Genomic DNA, 25,127 nt, shown 5'->3' with positions numbered 1-25,127 from the left:
TAATAAGAATACATCATGAATTTCACTAGTTAAATTTTGATAAATTTCAAATAATTAAAATATAGTTATCTCTATTTTTGATAAATCTTGAAACAAATTTTTAGTAAAACATAAAAATAAATTCATTCAATCAAGTACACTTTTTATGAAGATTATTGAACTTCTATATTACAAAAAAAATCCATTTTTAATACAAATATATTAAAATAAAAATTTTAATTTTAATTTCCATTAAAAAAAGACTGATGAAGTATATGTGTTGGTTGGGCACGCATAAAAGGGCTACACATGGTCAAAATAATTTATCACAAAGCAGGAGGGACGAATATTCATCAACTTTACCTTTTACCAAACGTAGATTGAACAGTAGGGTGATATACTGATGATTGAAACGTTGAAGCAATATCTAATTTAGGTCAAAGTGGAGGGCTTGTTGACTTTCCAAGGACCAATAAAAAATGAATTGCACGTTTGATTTTCAGTCCCAATATGATTAATTTTTTGATAAATATGTTGGCGGCAATTGCTTCATGTTGAAAAATGGTAGGTTAACTTAGCTTCGACTGATGAAAAACAAAGAACATTTGACAGTCAAAGATTCAAATTAGGACAGATGCGTGTCGTGTCGTCTTTGTTTTCACATTCTGCCCCTTGATCATCTCATTTACCCACATTGCCTAATTCTCATTATTTAATTTTTTATTTTTATTTTTATGAATGGATATTGTTCATGTTGCCACCCCACTCGATCACTGTTTCTTTGCCTTGTTGACGGAAATAAAGAAACGTCTGAGAAATTTCTCTGGGATTTTTATTATTGCTGGACTCTTTGAATTGGAAAAATCTACTGCCAGCTTGATTTCATGCAAGAAGAAAAATCTTGAATAAGAACATAGAAGGTTTTCTTGTTTAGAGAGAATCGAAGCACAGTGGGTCTGGGTTAAAGGGGCAAAGATGGTTAAGGAAATTACAGCAAGTAGGCAGGTTGCTGCTCATCGTGGTGAGCTTGTGAAATCAGCGCAGTTAGGAAAGGATTTAGTCTTAATCCATGTGTTTTCAGACTCAGGTTTTGCTAAAACTTTTCATCATTTTCAACCACTTGTTTAATTTGTACAAGAAACTGTATAAATTTAATTATGGGTTCTTTTTCATTTTTACAAATAGATAATGGCTTTGTAAATCTTCCTTGGCAAACAACCTGGTCGAGAAAAGATCACAGGAACATTGGCACGGACTTTGCTTTAGTGAGACAGGTATGCTGATGTCATCAGTTTGTCATTCTAACTTTTGCCTTTCCTTTTTAAAGAAGGAACAAATCCATTGTTCTGGTAATTGAATTTCAGGGTAACCTTGGCAGTCCACAAAGAAGTTCAATCCGTAAGGTTCTAAAAAAGCTAGCCAACTGCCGTGTAGCCAAGGCTGTGCTTATGGAAAGAAACCCAGAGGAGGCTATCTGGTAAGTTGACTTCTTATTGATGAGTACGTACAATTCTCGCGTTCTTTCCTCTGATAAGGCACAGAAATGGTTTGCAGGAGCTGGATATCATATGCCAGCTATTGCGTAAATCAATTGCCAACAATTAGTTCTCTTCTGGCTGTCCACAAGGGAAAGATCATCTTGGAAATACCACCGATTCAGCATTTAACAGGTTTGTACCAAACTCATACATTAACTTCCCTTGAATTGTTAGAGTAGGTTTCTGATTTCTATCAGCTTTGCAGGTTTCAAGCCAAATTCGAGACCTGATTTGTATCTCATAAAAAATGGTGCTAGATTGAGGGATGCAGAGAAACCAGAGTCTGAAGATGCTGAATCTCATGCGGTTCTGGTTTCAACAGATGTAGCAAGAGAGGATATTGGAGGGGCAAAAGAAGGCAATTCTAGTCGCAAGGCCATTCTCTTAAACTCGATATCTCTAATCCGAAGAAAACTGCCAGAACCAAGCCTTGGCTGGCCTTTGCTTCGAAGAAAACCTTCTCCAAATCAGGAAAATTTTAAGAAACCTGAAGCTAGAGATATGTCAGTTGTGGAATGGGTGATGAGCCTGCCTGATCCAGTTACCACAGTCGTCAACCACATAGCTTTGCATTCAAATCAAACCAGCATCACTTCCAAAACATATACTACTAAGGATTCTACTATAAACGATTGCAAGACTAAAGAAGCAATTCACAGCTCTGAAGAGGAGGAATCAGTAGCTAATGACAGTAGAAATTCCAAAGATGAAAATTATGGGCCTGGATATGATGCAGAATTGTCAGTTTCTTTGATCACACAAACTTTGGAACCAGATTCAAAACCAGGGTGGCCTCTTCTCCGCATTACAGCTCCCACAACTTCAGATTCTTTCACAGAATATGAAGCTGTAACAAACGCACCTGTTCAATTAACAGTCGAACCTCCACCTTCCAGGAATGCATTACTATCCACCGAAGTGGAAAATCCTGTTGGGAAAGAAAACTATTTCCCAGCGCTAAGAAAGATGCTGAACAACTTGGAGCTTCATTGCAAGCAGTACAGCCTCAGGGAGCTTAAGCAAGCAACTTCTGAATTCTCTCCAGGTTATCTTTCTAGTCAAGCTTCTACTTTTGGGAATTCAAGATGCTTTTAAAGGCTTATAAATTCAAAGCTTTTGATTTATTATTGAAGTTTCTTGTTCGGATTCGTTTGATTCTCTTGTAGAAAATTTGATCGGAGAGGGAGGATGCAGCAATGTATACAAAGGGCGTCTTCCTGGTGGCAAGGCAGTCGCTGTCAAAATTCTAAAGTCATATAAAGAAGCTTGGAGTGACTTCTTCTTGGAAGTCGTTATTGTTTCTTCTTTGAAACACGAGCATATCACACCTCTAATTGGAGTTTGTGTTGAAGATGACCATCTCATCTCAGTCTATGACTTTTTTCCCAAAGGGAGTTTAGAGGAAATTCTTCATGGTAATCTTCCATTCCTTGCAAGGTTTACTTATGTTACATAAGATTCAGAGGAGTTACTAACTAGATTTTATTTCGAAAACAGGTCAAAGCAAGAAGTCTGCGTTGCCATGGGGGGTCAGGTTTAAAGTGGCCACTGCAATTGCCGAGGCTCTAAATTACCTGCACAATGAGTGCTCTCGACCTGTTATACACAGAGATGTAAAATCTTCCAACATTCTTCTCTCTGGTGATTTTCAGCCACAGGTACTTTCTTCGTTTTTCTCTTTTCTTCTTCTGGTAATTGCAGTAACTTTATCAAGTCATTTCGGGATCCTACCATGAAACTAAGAAAAGATCAACTGAAAAAAAAGTAGTGAACTATCTAAATGCCATGATTTACTACTGGCACATTTGCTACAACTTATGAACCTTGAATACGATCTAGAAGGAGCGGTTTAATTAGATGAGTTTCTAACCAGATGGCTTCTAAAACTCTTCACAAACTGAAGATGTCTTCTAAAACTCTTCACAAACTGAAGTATCAATGCTTTTTTCACTTCACCCTTCCAGTTATCTGATTTTGGGCTTGCCATATGGGGACCAACGGATCCAAACTACACGGTTGATGACAATGTGGTAGGAACTTTTGGGTATATAGCCCCTGAGTATTTCATGCAAGGAAAGGTCAGTGACAAGATTGATGTATACTCCTTTGGCGTTGTGCTTCTAGAATTGCTCTCAGGAAGGAGACCAATAAGTTCAAAGGCTCTGGAAGGAAAAGAGAGCTTGATCCACTGGGTAAGAGTTTCTGCTTTTACACACTTTCACTAGTCGATGATATGAGAAACTTGCGACAGAAATGTTCATTCCTGGTTAAATAAATTAAATTATGATCTAACACAGGCTAGGCCATTATTAGAGAGAAGGGATCTCCAAGGACTATTGGATCCAGCGTTAAATGAAGACTTTGACGTTGCTCAAATGCATAGAATGGTTGTCGCTGCCTCCCTCTGCCTCAATCAATTGGATGGGCACCGTCCAAAAGTGAGCCAGGTAGACATCCTTGCCCTGCTTCTAAGTAAATTCCTCCGAAAAAAGCTTGACATATTTCCAATCAGATCATATTACCATTCTAAATAGGGGGTAAATCTCCAAGTAGATCCAGTTCACTTTGATTATTGTTTGAGATCAAGCTGATTCTCCGTCCACCCTCCAGGTACTAGAAATATTGCGAGGAGAGAAGGAACCAACAGAGTGGTATGATCTTCACGCTGCTGAATCAAAATTACCAAACGACCAGGAAGATGATGACCTTTCTCCAGGATTTGTTCACAAATTATATACCTATCTTTCAGTTTCATTTACAGATGATGATTCAACATCGGAGTGCAGCGATTATACCACATCAAGATATCGTGGTGGAAAAAAGGGTCGCTTAATGCTGAAAGACTACCTTAAGAAAGGGCAGGACCAATCATTATCAGCGCTTCTGTAGTTGCACAGCCTTTCTGTTCCTTGGCCATTGAGCTAAAGCTTATTAAGCAAAGATTGAAAATGTAAATCAACATGATTTCTTGATGTAAATAACGGTTATGATATATGATTCTTGAAGTTGTAACAATTAGAAAATGAAATTGAAATTAAATTCAAATGCCATCAGAAACGATATGAGGATAAATTCTTCTATTGTTTCAGTTTTGGGTGAAATTCTCAACAACTGTACAAGTTGGGCATTGTAGCCCTGTACCGCCAAGCTACAATTTTGTTAACTGACTAAAAGAATTATGAGCACTCTTTGTAGGGGTGGGAAAAAAAAACAAACCCCTCTACCAGCAGCTGTTACATCAGATTCTTCAAAAGCCAAAGGGATCAAAATGGAACAGTATAAGGCAAAGCATAAATCTCAACATCCGGAAGAAAATGAGCACGTGGACATGAAGTTGCAATACTAGGACATGCAACATCATTGTCAACTTTGGATCTTTCAGCCACATGTTTTCCCTGCTGCTTCGACTTAAAAAGCCAGTCATCATCATAGTCATCAAGGTTCTGCAATTGGAGAGGAAGTGGCATCAAATCCTCAAGCAAGGTTTTATACTGCAATGCTGCCTTCTTCATCTTGTTGTCAAACACTGAAGTTCGGGAAGAAAGAATTTGCTGTTTTCTTTCATTGTCACGCCATAGTTTCTGTTCTTGCACAGGAGTAATTTTCTGTTCTGGCACAGGAGTAATTATATTTTCTTTTTGATTCGACAGGTAAGGCTGCTCTTGAGCTATCGGTTGGGTAGAACAATCCGCCCTTCCAGAGGTAGAGCAGACCGGTTCTTCACTGAGTGATGCATCAGATTCCCGGTGCTTTTTAAAGGAAAACCGAATCTTTATACTCCCTATTGATTGCATAATACAAAGTTCAATATCCCAATACACGTACATAGCCTCTAAGAAACTAGAGCAGTAAGCAAACAGAGCCTATCTGATAAAACAATGAACAAGACTCACCATTAACCCTGCATTCGCTTAAGGAAGGGGTTTTCCTTTTTCTCTTGTTGCTGTTTTGGGTGCCATCAGACAGGTAGCAAACAGGTGGTTCATGCTCCTCAGTTAGGTCACTGTTCCCCAATTGCTCATCTTTTTCACCATTTAGATCATCATCAAGCTTCTTAAGTTTCTTGCTGATACCGTGCGTTTTCTCCTTTTCTTTTCTTTCCTTCTTTTTCTTCTCCTTCTTCTCCCTCCTCTTATGTATTTTCTGTTCTGTTTTTGGCAGAACCTTTTCTCTCTCGAGCTTTTGGAACCAAAACAACAAATTTAGCAGAGAGGGAGCGGAATACCAAAGATTACCATAAAATTGAAGTTCGGATATTTTCACAGCCTAATAATTTGGCATAGAGTTCTATTAAAGATCAATTAGAAAATTGAATTCAGACACCCTTTATAAACAGGGGAACATGTCCAAACAACCATTACAATTCTCATAAACTTCCACTCTCTAATCAAATCAGACATCCAGCTTTTCAATAATCTACTTTAAAAAAAAAAAGGTAAAATCCAAGCCTCAATCTTTACAAAATCTTTAAGAGTTTCATGAATTTATTCACCTACAAATACCAAGGTTCTTTGTATTTACAAATCTTTCTTATTCACAACTACAAAGCTATTGGCACAACAGTCAAAAAGCAATTCCTATTGTTTTGCCTCTCAATTACAAAATTTACAAGTACAAATCATAACTTAACTATCACAAATGCATGCAGTTGAGCAAACAAAAGTGAAAACCAAATACTTTTGCTCAACGAACCTTAATCGATTCGACCAATCCGTGCCTTAAATACCCTGGAGGCGGGTAAGGAAAGCACCTTGACATGATCGGCTTTTCTTTTCGAAATCCGAGAGAACTTCCCAAAGAAACTTACGAATCCGTAAAACCCTGGGTCGTTCTGTATGCGGAAAGGATTAACGATCTAAAAACCTTCCGAGACCCAGAAACGATTAACGATCTAAAAACCTTCCGAGTTTTCTTCTCTTCAAAAGAGAAGACACCAAATCAAGAAGGCCCAACAGCTAGGGTTTTCTCAGATCTCTCTCAACAGATGAAAAGGGAACAAAGAAAAATCGCGTGCTCTGGCGGCCATAGGGGAGTATTTATAGCGTGGGAGAATGGGGGATTGATTGATATTTTGTTACCGAGGCTACCCTTCACTTGTTCCCCATTGGTACAGGACTCTTCGCTGGAAATTTTTATGTTCTCTTAGGCCTTTTTCGGTAAATTCACTGACTAAGAATCTGGTGTCCGTCAAGTGCTAGCTGGCAGTATTACGTATGCAATTTCGATTTGGCCTTTTTTCTTAAGCAAAAAAAGCGACGTCGTTTTGAAATTGGTGGACTTAGCGAATGCCACGTAGACGCAGCTTAAACCCTAAACCTCTCTTGTTTTAGCAAAGAACAGGGGAAAGTCACAGGAAATTCTGGAAACTGGAACCGAACAGAGTGTCACGGAGAAAATTTTGAGTTGGTCACCATGAGAAGAGTCAACGGGCTCGCTACCATCAGCAGAGCCCTATCATGCGGCGGTGCCGCCACCGAACAATGGCTGGCTCAAGCGGCGTTTATGAGCACATGCTCTTCTTCATCGTCAAATTCTCATATTTTTTCGCAGAAACCAGCCGATCGATTGGGGCTTTCGCGTCCCTCCTTCGCACGCGGTGTTGCGGGGACCATGTTGTTTTCGGTGGCAGCATCGCCTCTGGCTCAGGACGCCCATGCTAAGGAGCCGCCTCGCTCTGAGAAGTTCCATTACAACGAAGTCGTTCTGTACCAATATGAAGCTTGCCCTTTTTGTAACAAGGTTAAAGGTAAGTAAATTCACTCTCAGTTGTAACTAATACTATATTAAGATTAATATACCCAAGCTTTCCTTCCTTGAATTCTTTGTAATCCTTTCCTGGCCCATTTCTTTGAATTATTTTCTCTTCGTTGTTTGATTTTGTTAATTCATTTGGTTGAATTTCTTGTTCTTATTGCAGCATTTTTGGATTATAATAACATTCCATATAAAATTGTGGAAGTCAACCCCATCAGCAAAAAGGAGATCAAGTGGTCTGATTACAAGAAGGTGCCCATACTGAAAGTTGATGGTGAACAGATGGTTGATTCTTCAGGTTCTTTGCTCTTTCTAATCTTTGTGAACTATCTTCCGATTATATTTCTCATTTTAAGTTAATATTACTGTTCTTGTCTGTCTCCAGATATAATCGATAAGCTTTTTCATAGGATCAATCCAGATAGCTCTATCTGTGATGATGGTGAAGAGAAGAAATGGTGTCAGTATGTTCCTCCACCTCCCTGATTCTTTTATCTTTTTAGATTATAACATTTGCTTCTACAGTTACTGTTTTGACTTAGAAGACTTGGATGAAGATTTCCAAATTATTGGCAGGAGGAAAATTATTGCATCTTATTTTAGACAATTTGTATTACTCCTATTTTAAAAAATTTTCCATGTCATGGATGATTTACCATCAATATAGTGTTTGGGCTTTTGCTGTAATTGATTGTGGAACTACAATGATGTAGGTGGGTGGATAATCACTTGGTGCATGTTTTATCCCCGAACATATATCGAACTACTTCTGAGGCACTTGAATCATTTGACTATATCACCACTCATGGTAAGATAAATTTTCCCTCTGCATTCAATAATTTGTTGCTACCATTGTTGGTTGTTGCATTATTTCAGTTTTTTTCACAAACTTTTGTTGCCGAGAATAAGGATTGAATATGTGTCTGGCTTTATTAAAGTCTGTTGATTAAATATGTGCCATGAAGGGAATAGTGTTCCGCACTTACACTTATCACTATTTTCGTGTTATTAACTCTTGGCTTTTAGGTCAAATCAAGTCAGCACTTTGTCAATTCATATTTAGTGTGAGATTGATGTACAATGCCTTACTTTGTGCTTGAGGTTTTAGTCTTAGAGCCCTCATTTAATACATTATAATTTTGTACTCTTATAAATGTTTTTTTTCTTGTCCCCATCTGTCTGCTGTGTTTTCATTTTCTAAAGTGTCTTTTACTAGACCATCAACAACTTAATGTTCTTTGCTTATGTCATGCTTTAAAAACTTTTAACATGCTGGGATAAAGCATGAAATTCAGCCAGTCATCTTTAGTTTATGATACTTTAGTTTATGATACTTTCCCATAAATGTAGGCAATTTCAGTTTCGCCGAGAGGTTAGTAGCAAAGTATGCTGGAGCAGCAGCTATGTATTTTGTCTCAAAGAAGCTGAAGAAGAAGTACAACATTACTGATGAGAGAGCAGCCTTGTATGAAGCTGCAGAAATATGGGTGGATGCTTTAAAGGACCGACACTATCTTGGTCTGTTTAGTTTACATTTATAATGTAATGTTGTGATCTTGACAATATACGAGATGTCGAAATTTTTCAAACCTTTAACTTCTCTTATATAATCCCTCTTACCAGGTGGAACAAAACCCAATTTAGCTGACCTTTCTGTTTTTGGCGTTCTGAGGCCGATCCGGTATCTAAAGTCCGGTAAAGATATGGTGGAACATACACGTATTGGTGAATGGTACACTCGGATGGAAAACACTGTGGGAGAATCTGCTAGAATTAAGGAGTAGGTGGAAAAAAACTGTCTGCTGGAGTAGAACTTGCAGCCTGTCAACCGGAATTTGCAAGCAACGGAGAATTTTAAAATAATTGTTTTTGAAGAGTTTTCTACTAACAGGCAAGAGTATGACTCATCATGTGATTACTTCTATCTTATCAAAATGTGGTGCTGTGTGGAGAATTATACTTTATACAGTTCTCATAAGCAGCTTTTACTAAAAATCAAAATAAATAAATATTTTCCACTGTAATTGCTCGTATTGGTTGTGTTGTTTGTGCTCTATGGACCCATTTTGTGATTTGACATTGGAGTTGCTTGTAGGTAACGCACTAGCTGTTTGGTCTGTGCACTACTTTAGATTCATTGCTTGCTGGTTTAGTTCGATCCATCATCTAGGTTCTGCAACATTCCCCACTGTAGTTTTACTCTTTTGCAGTTCCTTCTCAACTGTTGCATTCTCTCTTTCGACATAGTTGTGTCGGCAAGTTTTTGCCATTCTCCTGGAACCAGGGTGAATTCCTGATTTGAAATGGACTGGAATGCTTTAGAGTAAGACGCTAGAAGTTACAACTTGGCACGTACCATTCCTTTTGTTACGTCATCCAAGATTCCAAATTTGGCTATGAATCAATGAATTGTTTTGAGTTCCTTCTTCAAGTATTTTGTAACATTAATTGGAATTTTCAGGTCAACTGTGCCTGTTCAGATTTAATTGATAGAAATTTGATCTATTTGATTTATTAGTGAGAGTTTAAACCCTCGCTACCCTTGCTGCGTATGAATATTTGGTTAATTGAGAAGTATTTTTTATAGGAATTTGACCCGTTTAAATATATCAATGAAAAATTAAATTTTATTGTATAATTTTGAAAAAGAAAAGATTCACTTTTTTAATGAGAAATGACTATTTTATACATCGGATATTTTGAAAAGATTTCATTGTAGATTAATCATGAATTTGCTTTGTAATGATATATCGATCCTTCCCAGAGGTAATAGCAGAGTTTGGGCATAAGCAATTTCAAAGCATTGATCTAGTGAGAAGCGAATCTTGTCTGTAAGTCTTACTCCTAACCTTGTTTCTATCGAAACAGCTATAAATATAATCAGAGGATAGATGGAAATGGTACCACCGACTTTAACATTTAAGACGATTTCAGTAGCCGTTGAACTAGCTTATTCATGGGCCTGGAAGAGCCGCACTCGATCAGAAGAGCATCTTAATTGCCATTTGCGTCAAATACTACTTTGGTATTGCCATACCAAAACAGCACCATGCACTTATTGGACCCGTACGCAAAATCTGTATCTTTCTATGTAAAAGCTAACCAAACCCTTTTTTTGGGTATGTAGATGCTTCCCCTGCTGCCTGCTGCTCCCTTTAAAGCCACACGGCTCATTTCACTATTGCACTTATGAATCTGCACCGCAGCTATACCTTACCAGGCTTTCGGGCTAGGTAAAAATAAAATAAAATAAAAAGCAGAGTGCACAGCGGAGTGTACATGTTTCTCTCGCGGTTAAAACCTTGTATCCGATTGTCAGTGAAAAGGGGTTTTAAAACTTTGCACTAGATTTTTCTTCTTTTTTCCTTTGTTGTTGTTCATTAAGTGGGCACAATCACATCAAAAGAAGCCCTCTGAAGAATTGTTATCTCCGCAGGCGACGTAGGGTTTGCGTTACGTGAATGACTGAAGGCGGCAGTAGGCCCCCAAGTGTTAACCAGCCCCGAATGTGGTGGCAAGTGGCAGATGGCCTCAAACAGGAAGCTCCTTGCACGTATTTGTTCGAAGTTGACAAAGCCTCTGTGAAAAATGTAGGCGTTATCATTAAAGAAAGTCTTTGCTCTTCCTGGATCCTGATGCCTGGAGCAGACTTGGCCAGCTGGTTTTACAACAGATGAGGTGACGTTTCTGGCCCGTAATCACCCTGGCCCAGACCACCAAACCTTAGCCAGACTGGCCCATATTAATCCAAGGGCTCGAACATGGCCACATGGCAATGGCAGCAAAGGGTTAAAAAATTGCATAAACAAAAACTCTTCATAACCCAAACGCCGGCAAGATTTCTTTTAATTACTCTACACATCGACATTTGAGAATTTGAAAAACAGCTGCAAGAATAAATAAATTAATTCTTCACGCCTTTTCCAATGACCAAACTGACAATTTCTCCAATCTCTGATTCCTCCCCTTACAACGTCTGACTCTTTCAGTCGCAAATTGAGTGAATTTCTCTTTCAAAACCACCTCTCTCTCTCTCTCTCTTTGTGAAATCTCTGACCCGATAGTTCTGTGACTTGCTGTCACAAAATCTGCATGTGTACGTCGTCGTTTACCGCCACCTTTATATCTCTCTCATAAATGCTTTTTTGGTTTTGAAGCCTTTTGGGATTTGACCAGAGGGCAGAGAGAGAGAGCGAGAGTCCTAAGCGTTCTCTAACTCTCTTTGTCCCGCTCTGATATCCTTTATTTTCCTTATTTCGTTCCTTAAATACGTCGGTACAAACAAATTATGTCCATAAAATCGCCCTTTATTAATAAATTTAATTTTAAAATATCTCAAGATTTTGTCGGTTTTCCCACTCTACTTATAACCATCCACGGGTTTCTCTCATGATGGTCTATTTCAGTTAAACCAGAAACCAAAGCAACAAAGAAGGCAAAGGCAAAGGCAAAGGTTATGCTAAATAAGAGAGAGAGGAAATTGGGTCATGCATCTCTTCTGATATAACAAGAGCATCAGCCTTCTAGCTTTAAACCTACCCCATTTCGTATCCGTTCTGGTTTTCATATTAATAGTCTTTACCAAGTATGTGAATTCTTACAAGGGCCAAGGGGGACGTTTTATTTATGTTGCTTTGCTCCGTTCTCAGTACCTGGCAATAGTTATTATGGCTGTTCAAGCACAGTTATTTCCTGAAAATATGGGTTTCCCTTTGCCCATGTGTGGCCTTCAAGATTGGATGGTAAACCCTGCACCTGCAGGTCCTTCCTTTGAAGATGATTTTTGTTTCAGTCTTCAAGACCCTCATCAACAGAATTTTCCTTTCAATCTGCAACAAAACGCTCAGAACTTGGCTTCTTCTTCTTCAACGTGTGATAGTTTTCTTCCCATGGCACTTTCTCAATCTTTAGATGCTCAACTGGAGGTGCAAAGGCAGGAGCTTGATTGCATTCTTCAATTACAGGTAAGAAATCCATCATATTCTCAAAAGTTCATTTTTATCTTTTTCTTTACAAAATGATCACCTTGGTCTACTTTTCTTATGTAAGAGTCATCTTGATTTTATCATTATGGATTTTGAATATTATCAACTGTTTTCTTCCGGGTCTTGTCTTGTTTTGACTGATTTTTTTTTCGTTTCTTCCTGTTCTATCTCTGGGCGGGGAAAAAACAGAATGAGAGGCTAAGATCTGCTTTAGGTGAGCAAAGGAAGCGACAACTGGCCATCCTGCTGAAGAGTATGGAATCAAGGGCCTTGTATTTGATGAGGCGAAAAGAAGAAGACTTGGCACGAGCAACAAAGAGAACAATGGAGCTCGAAGCCTGCCTGAGAAAAGCGGAAATGGAGAGCGAGTCATGGCAAAGACTTGCAAAAGCAAACGAATCAATGGTTGTGGATCTAAGCAACACACTGGAACAGGTCAGAGAGGGCCTAGTCTGGGTCAGCAATAGAGCCGAAGATGCAGAGTCCCTTTTCTGCGGCTCGTGTGACAGAGAACAAGGAGCAGAAGTGAAAGAAGAGAGCAAAAAGATGGCTTGTAAACACTGCAATTCTAGGAGCTCGTGCGTTCTCTTCCTACCTTGCAGACACCTTTGCTCGTGCAAGTCTTGTGAAGCTTTTCTTGATTCTTGTCCTGTCTGTAAATCTGTAAAGGAGGCGAGCATGAAGGTTTTTTGGGTCTAACAGGAAAGGCACAAAGCAAAGAAAAAAGGATTGCAAATGCAATAGGGAAACATTTTTTGGGAAGCACACTTGTTGATGCCTGTACTGTCATCATGTTGTTTTCTTTTTTATTTGCTTTTCCTGGTTTATTATGTCAACTGATTTCCCCCTCTGTTTTTCTTTCTTTTTTTTTTATATTTTAATTTTTCTTCAAATGATGACAGTATCGGCTTGGCGAGAATCTTTCAACTTTTGACCCTTTCCGGGTTAATTACCATTTTCCTGATTTAGATTGCACTAAAAATACAAATATTTGTTTTCAAATTTTATATTTCTTTAATGACTGATGAATTTTTTGTTCTTTTCTTGGCTCACGGGAAGTATCAGCTTGCTTCAGCGGTAATAAGGTATTGTTTCGGTTTAACTGGCAGAAAAGATTTGGTAGCCGAAGTTTGATATTTATCATGGAGTGGAACTTTCCACCGCCACTCATAGCACTTTTTCCTTTGCTCTATCCAATGAATCACCCATTGAAATGACAGGAGGAGCTGTAAAACGAGTTAGAAAGAAAAGCTACATTAATTGACTATCCTGAAAGCCTAACCAAGGCTATCTAGAGTTCTAAACATGAGATAAACCCTTCCAGGTACTCATCAATAACAACCCTGCATGCGCCCTGTTTCATGGTGTCTGATGCAGAAAAGCAAAAGAAGCAAGAGTTATTTCCAAAACCCCAATATCAGGAACATAAAAAAAAAAGAAAAGAAAGCTGAAAGAAAAGTTCAAAAGGAAAGCTCCTCATCTCATCCCATATTTTCTTTGTTTTAAATCATTTATTCAATATCTCCATTCGTTCTAGTGTCCTTGTATGGGAAAGTCGATACCAAAATCTGCAAAATCACTTTCAGCTTGTTTCCTCGCTACCAGTTCCATCCTGGCGGAAAAGAATGGACAGGGGATGGTCCCAAAGTTCCGAGTGTGTCCCGGGACCCACCAAAGGGCGGTTGATTGAGTGGGCCCTACAATGTGTTTAAAGATCAGAGAACCGTTTCCGAGGGAGGGGAAGGATGACGAGTGAGTAAAAATGGTTGTTTTGTCTGAGATGTCGTGGGTCTCTGTATGGGGAATCGGGATGCGGGATTTGGTTCTTATTCAGGTCTCCAAACAAAGCGAGACCACGAAAGTTGACAGCCGGGTTCTCTCTTTTCCATTTGTTCCAATCTTATTTTTCGGCCTTTTGCCTCGCTGTATTTTCCTCTATTGATAAATCCAGGAACTGGACCAGTTTTCGGTACGCGTGGAAGTGTACGTGGACGGCTAGGATGCTTCCGCATCGTCGGTTGATCAACTTGCTGCCTATGAAGTGTGGATCCGGCTGGGCCTTTTGACTAGATCTGGAGAGCCGCTGTTGGTGAAACAGCTGCCGGTTTTTGGGTCTGTGGCATCGGCCTTTACGCCTTTGACTGGCTGAATATGCTGGAGATCCGCTACGTCACGGGCCCAATTTACCTCCTCGCTTCGTGGAAACTCTTGGACCTGTTTAAGGTTTGCCCAGTTGGCTTTCAAATAAAAGATTGGGCCAGACTTAACTCCCATGACATGAGATCCAACTTTTAAGTTTGAGTAATTTTCGATTAAAATGGTTCCATTAATTTGAATAAAATTAATTTTGAAATTTTTTACGATAATTGATTTGAGATTATAAGAATATAAATAGGTATAACTCATGCTTGAGTTATTTCTTTTGTTTCAATGTTTTTAATCATGTATGTTGGAAAATTTTAATATTAAATTTTTTGTGTTGTTAATATTTTATAATTTAATTTTGGTATAATATCTTCTAAATTGATTAAGAAAATTTAAATAAATCTTTATATTTTTTATACGTCTAATTAAATTTTTATATTTTTATTTTGAATTAAATAAATTTATATACTTTTATTTTAAGTTAAATAAATTTTTATGATTAATTATTGATAATTGACTTAGTTAAAATATCATTTTTCAATTTATGTTACGTGATATTAATATAGTATGCTAACATGTCATAATTGATAATGATGTGAGATATTAAAATATCATAATTAAAAATGACATTATGCCATATCAATATTATGTAAATATAAGATGATAAATAATATGTTAATTAATAATAATTAATCAATTATTAGTTATAAATGCCTATTCGATTCAAAATAAAAATATAAGAACTTGATTGAACGTAATAAAATAAAAAAAACTTATTTAAAAAATTTTACATAATTTAAAAGTTTATTTGAATATTATACCTTTAATTTTTTTTCAATGTTAATTAAGGACAAATTAAACAATTTATGATTGTATGCTCTAATACATTGATTTTCAATTCTCGAATATATTAGAGTAGCGCTGTATGTAGAATTTATCAAATAATTAGTATGTGAGAAGTTTTTTACACCATATATTTATTTTTTACTATCTCGATATTTTCTCATAAACATATTAGAATTGATAAGAATATGTTTACTTTCCCAAAAAATATGAAATTACCTTGAGGTGTGGGGAGTTTGTAAGCATTAGTAGAGTAGTGTGCATGGATCAATTTTGAGCCTATCGTGTTTAATTTAAACTTGGATTTTAAAGAATTTATATGTCAAACCAATTCATGCACTCAAATTTTGTTTATTACTACTAAAATTATATAATTATTTTGAAATAAAATTTGAGTTAGACTTGATTTTAATTTTGTTGAGTGAATTTAACAGTATAACCTTTTATGACAGCAAAATTTATTTATGGGAATTATTTGGAAAAAAATAAGGTACTGTATCAAAAAAATTAAAACCATAGGAGGTGTGAGTGAAATTTATTTATAAATAAATAAAAATAAGGAAATAATTGATAATGAATACGCTCACAAAGTCCATTTAAAAACATGAAATTACCAAAATACAACCGCGGTTAGCATATTTTCAGGGAGATGGACAAGGACGTGAAGGTAAATTTATGAGACAACACGTTGCGTAGAGGATGATAAAGCAGCCTGATTATTGAGCCTTAGAAGGCTTTATCAGCCCATAAACCCAATACGGGCGGCATCAAGCATTTAGCTACCCATTCGCGTGGCATATCAGACTGGGATCTTATCATCCAACGGCTGGTCAGCTGTTCATATTTAAGATCTTGCCACCCGTCCATGTATACCTAAATCTTAGTACATAGAGACGCACAACAAATTTTTTCCACTTATTCGTCATCGAGTCTCCGTCGACTCGACTCTTCCCGTCTATCCGGTCCCAATTGAGAAAAAGGAATCGAGAAGAAAATTTTGAACAAAAAAGAAGAAACGATATCCAATTTGGCCATAGCGATTTATCTGTAAGCGATCGGAGAAGAATTTTCCTAGATCAGCGATGCAACAAGGAGATTACAGCTCCTATTATCAATACCCTCATTCAAACCCTAACCCTAGCCCGAATCCGAATCCGAATCCATCCCCCACCGAATTTCACCAACCGCCCTACGCGTCGGCGCCGCCGTTTACATCCGGTTACGCCTCCTCCGATTACTCTGTTTATCCCCCAAATTACCCTCCCTATACCCAAAATCTTGATCCTGTCCCTCCTACTGCTCCCTCTTATGCTCCATCGTCAGGCGCAGCAACTCCAACGACACCGACGCTAACTTCACAATCGTCCTTCAATCAACAACCTATAGCGCCGCAGTCGGCGGCCGCTGCTCCTTCTTTCCCGCCTTATGATTCACATGTTCCCTATCAGCCGCCGACTTCCCAGCCACCTTATTACGAGCCGTATGATCAACATCAGACGGCTCCCAGCTATGGCCCTCCTCCATCAAACCCTAGCCCTACCCCCAATACGCCCTATTATTCAGCCCCATATAGCCAAGGATCATCTGTATCCTCTGTCCCACCTGCATACGACAACCCTTACGATAACTCTATGAAATTCGATCACAGCAGTGTCGGTTATTTCGACGAGAAATTCGGAGGAGGCTATGGCCGGAGTAGATCCGATTTAGGATCCGATCTCTACGGGAAGCGATCGGATAGCTATTCACGATATGGTGATGATGGTGCTTATGGGGACGGTATTTATGCTTATGAAGGAGGCAAGGTGGAGCCTTATGGGGCACGTGGCACAGCTCCGAAATCGTCGACTTGGGTTCAATTCGATGATTATGGTCGTTCTATTAATTTCCCTTCTGGGAAGGACTCGTCGGGCGGGTCAAGTTCAGTTTCTGGTAAGATTGTGAGGGCGGTGCCAAAGGCAGAGACCCAGCAAGATGTAAAGAGTGGGGTCCAGAAGTTTCGGGTTAAGTTGTTGTCTGAAGGTGGAGGACAGGGCCCCATGGATGTACTTTGCCAGGTAGTTTTTAATTAAAATTGCTAAAATTGGATTTGCTTTTGGTTGAAGTGATGAAGTTTCTGGTATCTGAGTTCAACTATGTTGGTTATATTTTTGAATTATCTGTGAAATTAAACTGGATGACTAAAATGGTTTGAAGGTTCTTCAAATTTTAGCCTGACCAGTCCTTAGTTCTGTATGATTTTATCAACATTGTAGTTCATATTTCTGATAGATAATTATGTTCTCTGTCCCGCTTTATCTATTCATCTAGTACTTTGAACTCATTATATAGCTTGATTTTCTGGTGTCAGATTGGTTTGGATGGTATTCGAATGCTTGACCCAAGTACCAGTCGAACATTGAGAATATATCCTCTTGAGAACATCACAAGATGCGATGTAAGTTGCCTACTATATCTTTTATTGTATTTCGTATCTGTTAATGATGGGCATTGCAATTAAATGGTATATTTTCTTCTAATGTAGGTGACCGACTCATCTACATTTGCATTCTGGTCCAAGAGCTCTGTTGACTTTGAACCAAGGCGGATCAGGTTGCAATCCAACAGTTACACTACAAACACCCTTCTGGATACTGTAACAGCAGCAACTGTACAGGTTGGTGTCAGAATTATAATTTTCTTAATTTCGTATGGGAAATTAACAGTTTACAGTTTACGTTGAATGATTTTATCATTATCATCATTGTCTACTTTTTTTCTGTTGGGGCTATGGGGGTGGTGGGAGTGGTTGTGGTTGGTATATTCCCGATCCATACCTAAAGTGTTCCAATTCTCAATTAGAGAAAAAGTCCTTGCTCTGAGTTGCAAATATCATGGAGTTGGTTTTGTGATTTTTAGTCTGGACTTTAGATTCATACTTTGGATGCATTGGGCATTGTTGCAAATGGACTAAAGCCAACTTAAAAGAGTGAATACATACTAGGTAACTAATTCATTTCTTTGCATGGAGACTCTCAAGTGAGCACAAAATGAACTAATCTCTGTTCAGGAGTCAGGAGGAGGAACATAATGAAGTACCATGGAGCATGGTTTTTTTGTAGCTTAAGAGAAATATAATCTGCAAGAATTATTTCGTTTCTCTTAAATTGGCCATTAGGATTTTGATGTAAGAGCCTATCAGAAGAGAGCACAATGGCAAGATATTGTCGCTCACTTGCAGTACCCAAAGTTTTTAAAATAATGAGCCTTTTAGTCATTCGAAAGGTATGGAAGATTGTCATGCTGCTGCGGAAGTTATCAGGTGCTTATAGGCATATGTGCATTGCATGTGTTTAAGGCACAAATTTTCTTGCGAGACTTTGTTGCTTTCTTTTATCTCAATCCTTAAACATTTATGACATGATTCTCTTTCATTTATCGTCCTTTGATTGGTACACTAGATATGTTCATAAGGCCTTTGCATGCCTAAGTTGGATGTGTCTTGATGGCTGTAGTTCTTTCACCCTTTGATTGCAGATCAAGGAGATGGGTGGGAGAAGCCAGCCTCCCGAATTTCTGAAGACTACTGAACAACCTGCAGAAAAGAAGAGAGGACTTGCTGATTGGATGAACTTGATGAAGCCTGGCATGGAGGAGAAAGATCATTGGGTAAAATTAAAGTTCTAAGGAAGAGGGTTTTTTTTTTTTGGTTTCACCTGCAAATTGCAGGTCAAATAAAAGCTATATTTAAAAAATCCAAAACAGGCTTATCTATATATTCTTTTTCTGCTTAGGTTCCTGATGAAGCTGTTTCAAAGTGCACAGCATGTGGAACTGATTTTGGGGCTTTTGTGCGGAAGGTAAATCATTCTCTGTGTATATGAAAACAGTTTCCTGCTTGCCTTCCTTTCTCATTTAAGTGTAATGCTTTTTTTCCTTTTCCTCTTCAGCACCACTGCAGGAACTGTGGGGATATTTTCTGTGACAAGTGTACCCACGGTAGAATTGCTCTAACTGCTGATGAGAATGCTCAGCCAGTTCGGGTTTGTGACCGATGCATGGTATGCTTATCAATCAGTTTTCTCACCATCTTCTTTCATAGCAATATAGTTTCTGTGGTGGTTTCTCCTGTTTATGGTTTTCTGAACTTGTTAGCTTGACAGTTAGGCATTGGTGTGTGGTTATAGTTGAGGATGATAAGGACATATTATGCAGATTTTATGCACATTTGGTTGAGCATGTAGAGTATCTGTATATCTATAATGTTCTTTAATTTAATGCCTACCCTTGGCTGACTGATCTATGGAAGTGTAATGGAGGATGACTATTATTTCCTGCATCACTTGCTGTGGATAGTTGTTTTCCGGTGGTTTAACCATGAAATAAGTTTCCTCGCCCCTTTAAAGCTTTTCTGTGGAGTGGTTAGAGAACTCTTTTAGTGGTTAAGGCAACTGAATTGGATGAGGCAGTTCAAGGAAGGGCTGAATACAGGAAAGAATATTCATATTGTTCAATAGTTGTTTGCTGAACAAAGGAAAGAATGTATACATTGTTCATAGTTCTCTTCCTTTTTTTTATTTTTACTGAGAAAGGAATTGTCGAATGGTCTTGGTCAATATCATCAACATTTGTTCTTATTGTTCTGTTACACTTTATAGGCTGAAGTGACTCAGAGGTTGAGTAATGCTAAGGAAGCAGCAAGTAAACCTGCTGGAATACAGAGTCATGAGGATCTTGCTAGGAAGCTTCAGGTAAGCATTGTTTTGAAACTTTATGATTTTAATGTTTGTTGCAATTAATTTATGAAAATCTGGCTGAGTTACTTCCGTTCATTGTCTGATTGTGATGACCTATGACAGGAGGAGATGGAAAAGAATCGCAGATCAGCATCAGGTAGTTTCTTGTTTCCTGAATGCGTTATTACCACGAAAGAAGTTACTTGCATATACATATGTATGTGCATTATTATGTTTGTAAAATAAAATGGAAGAGGGTACATATGTGTTCGGTTTAAAATGTTGGTCGAATAACATAAACATACCAAATTGCCAAGGTGAAGGAAGTTCTAGGACACATTTATCAATAGGGTTTACTCTGACCACTCTCAAAATGGTTTTATTATGTCAGGCTCCAAGTCTGATGGATCCGGTAGGCGGATGAAGGAAGTTGCCTGTCCTACTTGCACTGTTCATTTGCAGGTGTGTAATCCATGTGTAGCATCACTCTGGATTGCAAGTTTTCTTTTTGTTTTTTTTTGTTTCTTTGTCAATGTTATTGTAGCTCGGCTGATATGACAATTGTTGCAGGTCCAAGTTCCCAGTTCCGGTTCTGAGACCATTGAATGTGGGGTTTGCCAGCATCCTTTCCTTGTTAGTGCCCATTGATCTTGCCAGCGATGGGTCTTAATTCACTCAATTAATTTCTTGTTGATTTTATTATACTGGTTGAGGTTTTGATTATTATTTATAATAAGAAGGATTAGTTTGTGCATTAATCATTTCTTTGTTCTAAAACTCGGTTGTTCTGCTGTCATCTTTTCTAGTTAAGTGTGTATATGAAGTTTTCTGTGAATGTCGAGTCAATCTCTGTATAAAGTTGACAGGCCACTTATAATTGCTAGAGTGCTTTCCATGCCATGCTGCGGTTGTTTTCTTTTTCCTTTTAATGCTTCTGCAATTTGCGACCGTAAGCTGCCTAGCAGGTGGCGGCCCAAGGCGGCTGCTTCAACATATAGTCAATTGCAAAACAGAGGTCCACCTAAAACAGGTGAAAGGCCATAAAAACCCAAGCCCATGCACGAAAAGGCTAACCCACTGTTTTGCTCATCATTACATACAAACAAGCTCTATACTGAGCCCATTGTTGTTATAGTAATTAAGTCCAACAAAGCCCGGTAACGGATGCCACGTGTCACGACCAAACAATACCCCAAATAAAAATGGCAAACCAGGATTAAAATGTTAGCCCTTACGCTTGAATTTTACGCCCACACATGCCAATAAGTTTGTCTTTTCCGGAATTAGTGGATTAAATTCGATTTATTATTTTTAATATGGACGAGGACTATTTATTTGATTATTTTAATAAATTTTTTATATTTAAAATTTAAATATGACCATCCCAAAAAATAATCATTTAATAATATATATTTTTAGACATGGTATCTATAACTTCGTTGAAAGAAGACTTTCTTTTTATATGATAAACAAGAAGTTAAATGTTTTTAGGCCTTAAATATTAAGTCGTGAGAGTCACATGGAGTTGCCCAACGTTATGTGGAACTGGGAAGTAAGTTCATAGTAAAAACCAAAGCCGTGTCTGAATGAAAACAGAAATGCAAATCGGAAGGGACATTCGAACCACTCGTTACTTATTACTCGTACCATATGTCTGTGTAAATGAAGCAAGTGATAATGAATTCATGCCTTCCAGATCCAACCACTCAGTAATTATTTGTCATTTCTAATATTGAACGTTGTAAAATTCTGGCTTGCATGTGCGTATATATATATGCAAATGCTTAGCCAACTACTAGTCATTTTATTGTTCTACATGACTAAATGAGATAGGATTTTTTTTTTCACGTGATAACACTTCTTTCCTCTATTTTCTTTTTATCTATTTTTGTATGTTTATTCTTTTATATTATAAATTTATTTTCATGAGATTTTTTTTACATTTTCATATTAAAAAAGTTGAACATTTATAATAAAAGTTTTTCAAATTTTAATAAATATACATTAAAATAAAAAATTTTCAATCTTCGGTAAAAGAAAAAAAAGTAAACATTTAGAAGCAGAGAACGTAAATCCTAAGATTAATTTACCATATAGTAAATTGAGATCAGTAAATTGCCTTTCACTACCTTTTAGTGATATGGTACAGAGATTTGGCCATTGAAAAATAGTCACAGACTCATCATAAATATGTAGTTGAGATCAATTAATTAATTCCCAATGTAATGTTGGTGCCTTCGGATCATGCCCCAAGAGTTCACCACATTTTAGCTACAGCATCAAAGGAATTGAATCTTTAACCAGGCCCAAACAACTACATCTTCGAATTTGGAAATTAAGATTACTACAAAGAGATAAACTAGGTAAGATTGTTGTTTAATAACGATATGTTTGAGGTTTGAGATTCAAAGTTTAATTACTTAGTATCTTTATTGAAGTAATTAAATCCGTCATATTCGGGTATTTAAATTCTCATTAAGAACTTCTGTCAACAAACAGTTTGTTAACCGATCTCATAATGAAAAAGGCAGATCCTTGGGTGTGAAGCAGGCCTTGTTTTAGGGTTGATGCTAAGCAATGCATTTATATGTGTCTGTGAACAAAAACGAAAAATGGGGTGGGAGATTTCGGCAACGGCTGGTTGGGAATGGTAACAAACAAACTAACAATGCCCTACCACTACTTCGAGTACAAACATTTGAAGACTGCCATTCCTTCCGCTAGCAGAATGGAAAGGGTTAATAATTACCGTAATCAGAAACAGAGTTAATCAATTTTTATTAAATAATCAAAAAAAAAATTAAGAGCTAAAAATTTTTGAGAGAATTATTAAGAAATATATATATATATATATATAAGATTTTGAAAATTTTAAAGAATCACAGCCCCATAATTACACAAGATTTCGCCCCTGGCCGTAACAAGCTTAGTTGAAGAATATTGTTCTTGAAGTTTAATGGGTCCCTGAAGGGTCAAAAACTAAAGGTTGAATTAATATCGGAAGGTGGCAGCAATGCAGCAAAAGGATGCCATAATTTAGAAATATTCGGATGCAAGTCTATTTCTACTACCATAAACGACATTGACAATGAGGAAAGAGAAGGGAAGGGGCAACCTCAAATCAATGCTCAAAGCAAGATGTGAGATGCGTTAGTTAGATGAAGTAGTCTCATTGATCATCACATGAATATAGCGTAAAGGAGAGAACATGTATGCAGAAAATCTCAAACATATAGAGTGAAACAACTGTGATGGATTGTAGGGCATTATCCAATTAATTGAATAAGAATGGCACCAGATATCAGCCAAGGTCCAAACTACTTTCTTTAATATCTGCCATCTGTTATCTCTGTTTCATACTGATTTGCAGATTAAGATAAAGATTTCCAGCTGATGTGGATGTGCAGCTACTAAATTCTATGTGATTTTATGGCTTTTTTTTTATAATTAAGTGTGAAATTAATTTTATATCATTAATTTTTTTAAAAAGAAATTGCGTTCGAATTTCTTTTTTTTTTTTTGAGATAACAAATATTTCATTGTTTTATAATGCGAAATAAAATTGTTTATCTGGGACCAATTGAGTAGACCTATCTCTTAGGATGATTGGCTTTTGAGTATGTGATGTTGGAACAGTTGCCTTTACAAATTAAGTAATTGATCACAACTTGTCCTCTAGATCCATTTTCTGATAAAAATTTGGATGCCATTTATTTGTTTTAATTTTACACTCATTTTCTGTCAGGTGGGCAGATTAATTATTTTCTCTGTAAAATACATATCATCAGCATAATGAAGAGTGATGAACCATTAGAATATGCATAAGTTGTAGAGTGGGCAAGCCTTGGTCGTTTACCAAACAAACGAACGGCAGGAACGTGTGCAAAGCTTTGTGAGTTAATCTGTTTTAAAAGCATGGGTTTTTTCTATTATTAATGGAGTTTCGAAGGAGTAGTGTGGATTGCCTTTCATGCGCGAGGGTAGCCCACCAACCCTGCATGAAGTGTAAGAGTCACTTTGCCAGCTTTTGACACGAGATCATAAAAATATATACTTTCTGTCACCAGCTTTACTTTTACTTGGCTCAAAGGAATCTCATCACGTGTCACAAATATGCTGGCGAAAATTCCTTTCGGTGTCAACAATTACAGTTGATGTATATGTTTTTTTTATAATATTTTGTTTAGTTGTTAATTAGTGCTAATCATTTTGAGTAAACAAGAACTGTTAAAATATCTTTGCAGCTTCTGCTTAATTTCTCCAACATTGGATGATATTAACACCCAAATAATTTGTCAGAGTAGGATTCTTTCTTTCTCTTTTTTTTTTTTTTGTGGCTTGGTTGGGAATTGGGAATAGATTTCTTTAGTGCTTGTAAACTACTGTAATTAAGTCTGTCGCTTGAGAAAAACGAAACCCAAACTAATTAACCCAAAAAAGAAAAAGGAAAAGTGTATGTTTTTGCTTCTAAAACATGGAAACAGAAAGTGTTTTGACTGTAAATAAATTGTTCCTCACCAACATTTCCATGATAAGATAAAAACAAAAGGAAATTAAGAAAAGAATGGTGCATAGGGGGAATGAAAATTTGGTTCATGCAAAATCCCCATTGTAGTAAATTAGTAATAAATAGTCCTATTGGTAATTCAATGCCAATTGTTATTACAAACTAGATAAAAAAAAAAGAAGAAAAAATTCCTTATATTGTTCGATTAATCGAATCTAGGAGAGAATCAATCTGTTGATCTATAAAATCCCAAAATACATGGTCCCTAAGGAAAAAAAAAAGAAGAAAAAACTGTTAGGAATATACACGTCAAATTATAATGCATTGAAAATTTTGTAACCATGAATATTGCTTTAGAAAGAATCAATCCATAATTAACAACAAAGCCATAAACAAAGACAAAGGTACAACATCCATATAATTATTATTATTATTATTATAATACACTAGTAGTAATTATAGAGTGTTGGATCAGTTTTACAAGAATTTGCTATTCATATTTCAATGATCGGTACTGATGGAACCAAGTTGATGGCCAGTAATATTTAATTTTTTTATTATAATATAATTATTTTTATAATTATTTTTTATATAAAATTTTGAATTCAATCACTGATGTTCAACTATTTCTTTAACTGTGTACTTTCATTGTAAAAAAAAA

General features: G+C 37.0%; 5 protein-coding genes across 7 annotated transcripts; 4 read left to right on the top strand and 1 right to left on the bottom strand.

Moving 5' to 3' along the window:
* The first annotated feature begins 755 nt into the window (after window positions 1–755).
* LOC110416146 (protein kinase STUNTED-like) lies at window positions 756–4,589 on the top strand. 3 transcript variants are annotated; one of them, XR_002445144.2, is made up of 10 exons: window positions 756–1,066; window positions 1,165–1,253; window positions 1,344–1,456; window positions 1,534–1,649; window positions 1,723–2,562; window positions 2,684–2,932; window positions 3,015–3,175; window positions 3,482–3,709; window positions 3,831–3,964; window positions 4,128–4,265. XR_002445144.2 is itself a non-coding variant. In XM_021428008.2 (10 exons), the coding sequence occupies exons 1-10, from the start codon at window positions 955–957 to the stop codon at window positions 4,404–4,406; spliced, it is 2,337 nt and encodes a 778-aa protein (XP_021283683.1). In that variant the 5' UTR covers window positions 760–954; the 3' UTR covers window positions 4,407–4,589. The 3 variants fall into 3 exon arrangements, 2 of the variants coding, with proteins under 2 accessions (XP_021283683.1, XP_021283684.1); XM_021428008.2 differs by having other exon boundaries at window positions 760–1,066; window positions 3,815–3,964; window positions 4,128–4,589; XM_021428009.2 differs by lacking the exons at window positions 756–1,066; window positions 1,165–1,253 and having other exon boundaries at window positions 1,341–1,456; window positions 1,521–1,649; window positions 3,815–3,964; window positions 4,128–4,589.
* Window positions 4,512–6,519, bottom strand: LOC110416151 (uncharacterized). The gene is made up of 3 exons (XM_021428013.2): window positions 6,210–6,519; window positions 5,411–5,696; window positions 4,512–5,298 (listed from the first exon to the last, which is right to left on the bottom strand). Exons 1-3 carry the CDS (start codon window positions 6,273–6,275, stop codon window positions 4,781–4,783), a joined length of 870 nt encoding a protein of 289 aa, XP_021283688.1. The 5' UTR covers window positions 6,276–6,519; the 3' UTR covers window positions 4,512–4,780.
* A 326-nt stretch (window positions 6,520–6,845) lies between these two features.
* On the top strand, window positions 6,846–9,394 carry LOC110417393 (Glutathione S-transferase family protein). The gene is made up of 6 exons (XM_021429729.1): window positions 6,846–7,263; window positions 7,435–7,569; window positions 7,657–7,735; window positions 7,985–8,079; window positions 8,622–8,789; window positions 8,895–9,394. The coding sequence occupies exons 1-6, from the start codon at window positions 6,930–6,932 to the stop codon at window positions 9,053–9,055; spliced, it is 972 nt and encodes a 323-aa protein (XP_021285404.1). The 5' UTR covers window positions 6,846–6,929; the 3' UTR covers window positions 9,056–9,394.
* Window positions 9,395–11,688: 2,294 nt separating this feature from the next.
* LOC110417394 (uncharacterized) lies at window positions 11,689–13,290 on the top strand. Its single transcript, XM_021429730.2, has 2 exons — window positions 11,689–12,235; window positions 12,446–13,290. Exons 1-2 carry the CDS (start codon window positions 11,939–11,941, stop codon window positions 12,953–12,955), a joined length of 807 nt encoding a protein of 268 aa, XP_021285405.1. The 5' UTR covers window positions 11,689–11,938; the 3' UTR covers window positions 12,956–13,290.
* Window positions 13,291–16,085: 2,795 nt separating this feature from the next.
* Window positions 16,086–20,859, top strand: LOC110417194 (RING/FYVE/PHD zinc finger superfamily protein). Its single transcript, XM_021429425.2, has 10 exons — window positions 16,086–17,301; window positions 17,595–17,681; window positions 17,769–17,900; window positions 18,761–18,892; window positions 19,018–19,083; window positions 19,174–19,284; window positions 19,882–19,974; window positions 20,083–20,116; window positions 20,351–20,421; window positions 20,530–20,859. The coding sequence occupies exons 1-10, from the start codon at window positions 16,327–16,329 to the stop codon at window positions 20,605–20,607; spliced, it is 1,779 nt and encodes a 592-aa protein (XP_021285100.1). The 5' UTR covers window positions 16,086–16,326; the 3' UTR covers window positions 20,608–20,859.
* The last annotated feature ends 4,268 nt before the right edge of the window (window positions 20,860–25,127 follow it).

The sequence above is a fragment of the Theobroma umbraticum genome, unplaced genomic scaffold, assembly GCF_002168275.2.
Source record: "Theobroma umbraticum cultivar Fairchild unplaced genomic scaffold, ASM216827v3 scaffold_51.0, whole genome shotgun sequence".
NCBI lineage: Eukaryota > Viridiplantae > Streptophyta > Magnoliopsida > Malvales > Malvaceae > Theobroma > Theobroma umbraticum.
Note: the sequence above shows the minus strand (reverse complement) of the source record. Positions and strands in the feature narration are given on the sequence as shown.

Excerpts from the sequence above, each read along its gene's own strand:
- LOC110416146 (XM_021428008.2), top strand. The coding sequence starts at position 955 with ATGGTTAAGGAAATTACAGCAAGTAGGCAGGTTGCTGCTCATCGTGGT. Across the intron at positions 1,650-1,722 it reads ACCGATTCAGCATTTAACAG|GTTTCAAGCCAAATTCGAGA; the intron begins GTTTGTACCAAA and ends TCAGCTTTGCAG. Across the intron at positions 3,710-3,814 it reads AAGAGAGCTTGATCCACTGG|GCTAGGCCATTATTAGAGAG; the intron begins GTAAGAGTTTCT and ends GATCTAACACAG.
- LOC110416151 (XM_021428013.2), bottom strand. The coding sequence starts at position 6,275 with ATGTCAAGGTGCTTTCCTTACCCGCCTCCAGGGTATTTAAGGCACGGA. Across the intron at positions 5,697-6,209 it reads GATTGGTCGAATCGATTAAG|CTCGAGAGAGAAAAGGTTCT; the intron begins GTTCGTTGAGCA and ends TGGTTCCAAAAG. Across the intron at positions 5,299-5,410 it reads AAGCGAATGCAGGGTTAATG|GGAGTATAAAGATTCGGTTT; the intron begins GTGAGTCTTGTT and ends TGCAATCAATAG.
- LOC110417393 (XM_021429729.1), top strand. The coding sequence starts at position 6,930 with ATGAGAAGAGTCAACGGGCTCGCTACCATCAGCAGAGCCCTATCATGC. Across the intron at positions 7,264-7,434 it reads TTTTTGTAACAAGGTTAAAG|CATTTTTGGATTATAATAAC; the intron begins GTAAGTAAATTC and ends TTCTTATTGCAG. Across the intron at positions 8,790-8,894 it reads AAAGGACCGACACTATCTTG|GTGGAACAAAACCCAATTTA; the intron begins GTCTGTTTAGTT and ends CCCTCTTACCAG.
- LOC110417394 (XM_021429730.2), top strand. The coding sequence starts at position 11,939 with ATGGCTGTTCAAGCACAGTTATTTCCTGAAAATATGGGTTTCCCTTTG. Across the intron at positions 12,236-12,445 it reads ATTGCATTCTTCAATTACAG|AATGAGAGGCTAAGATCTGC; the intron begins GTAAGAAATCCA and ends GGGAAAAAACAG.
- LOC110417194 (XM_021429425.2), top strand. The coding sequence starts at position 16,327 with ATGCAACAAGGAGATTACAGCTCCTATTATCAATACCCTCATTCAAAC. Across the intron at positions 17,682-17,768 it reads AGAACATCACAAGATGCGAT|GTGACCGACTCATCTACATT; the intron begins GTAAGTTGCCTA and ends CTTCTAATGTAG. Across the intron at positions 17,901-18,760 it reads TAACAGCAGCAACTGTACAG|ATCAAGGAGATGGGTGGGAG; the intron begins GTTGGTGTCAGA and ends CTTTGATTGCAG.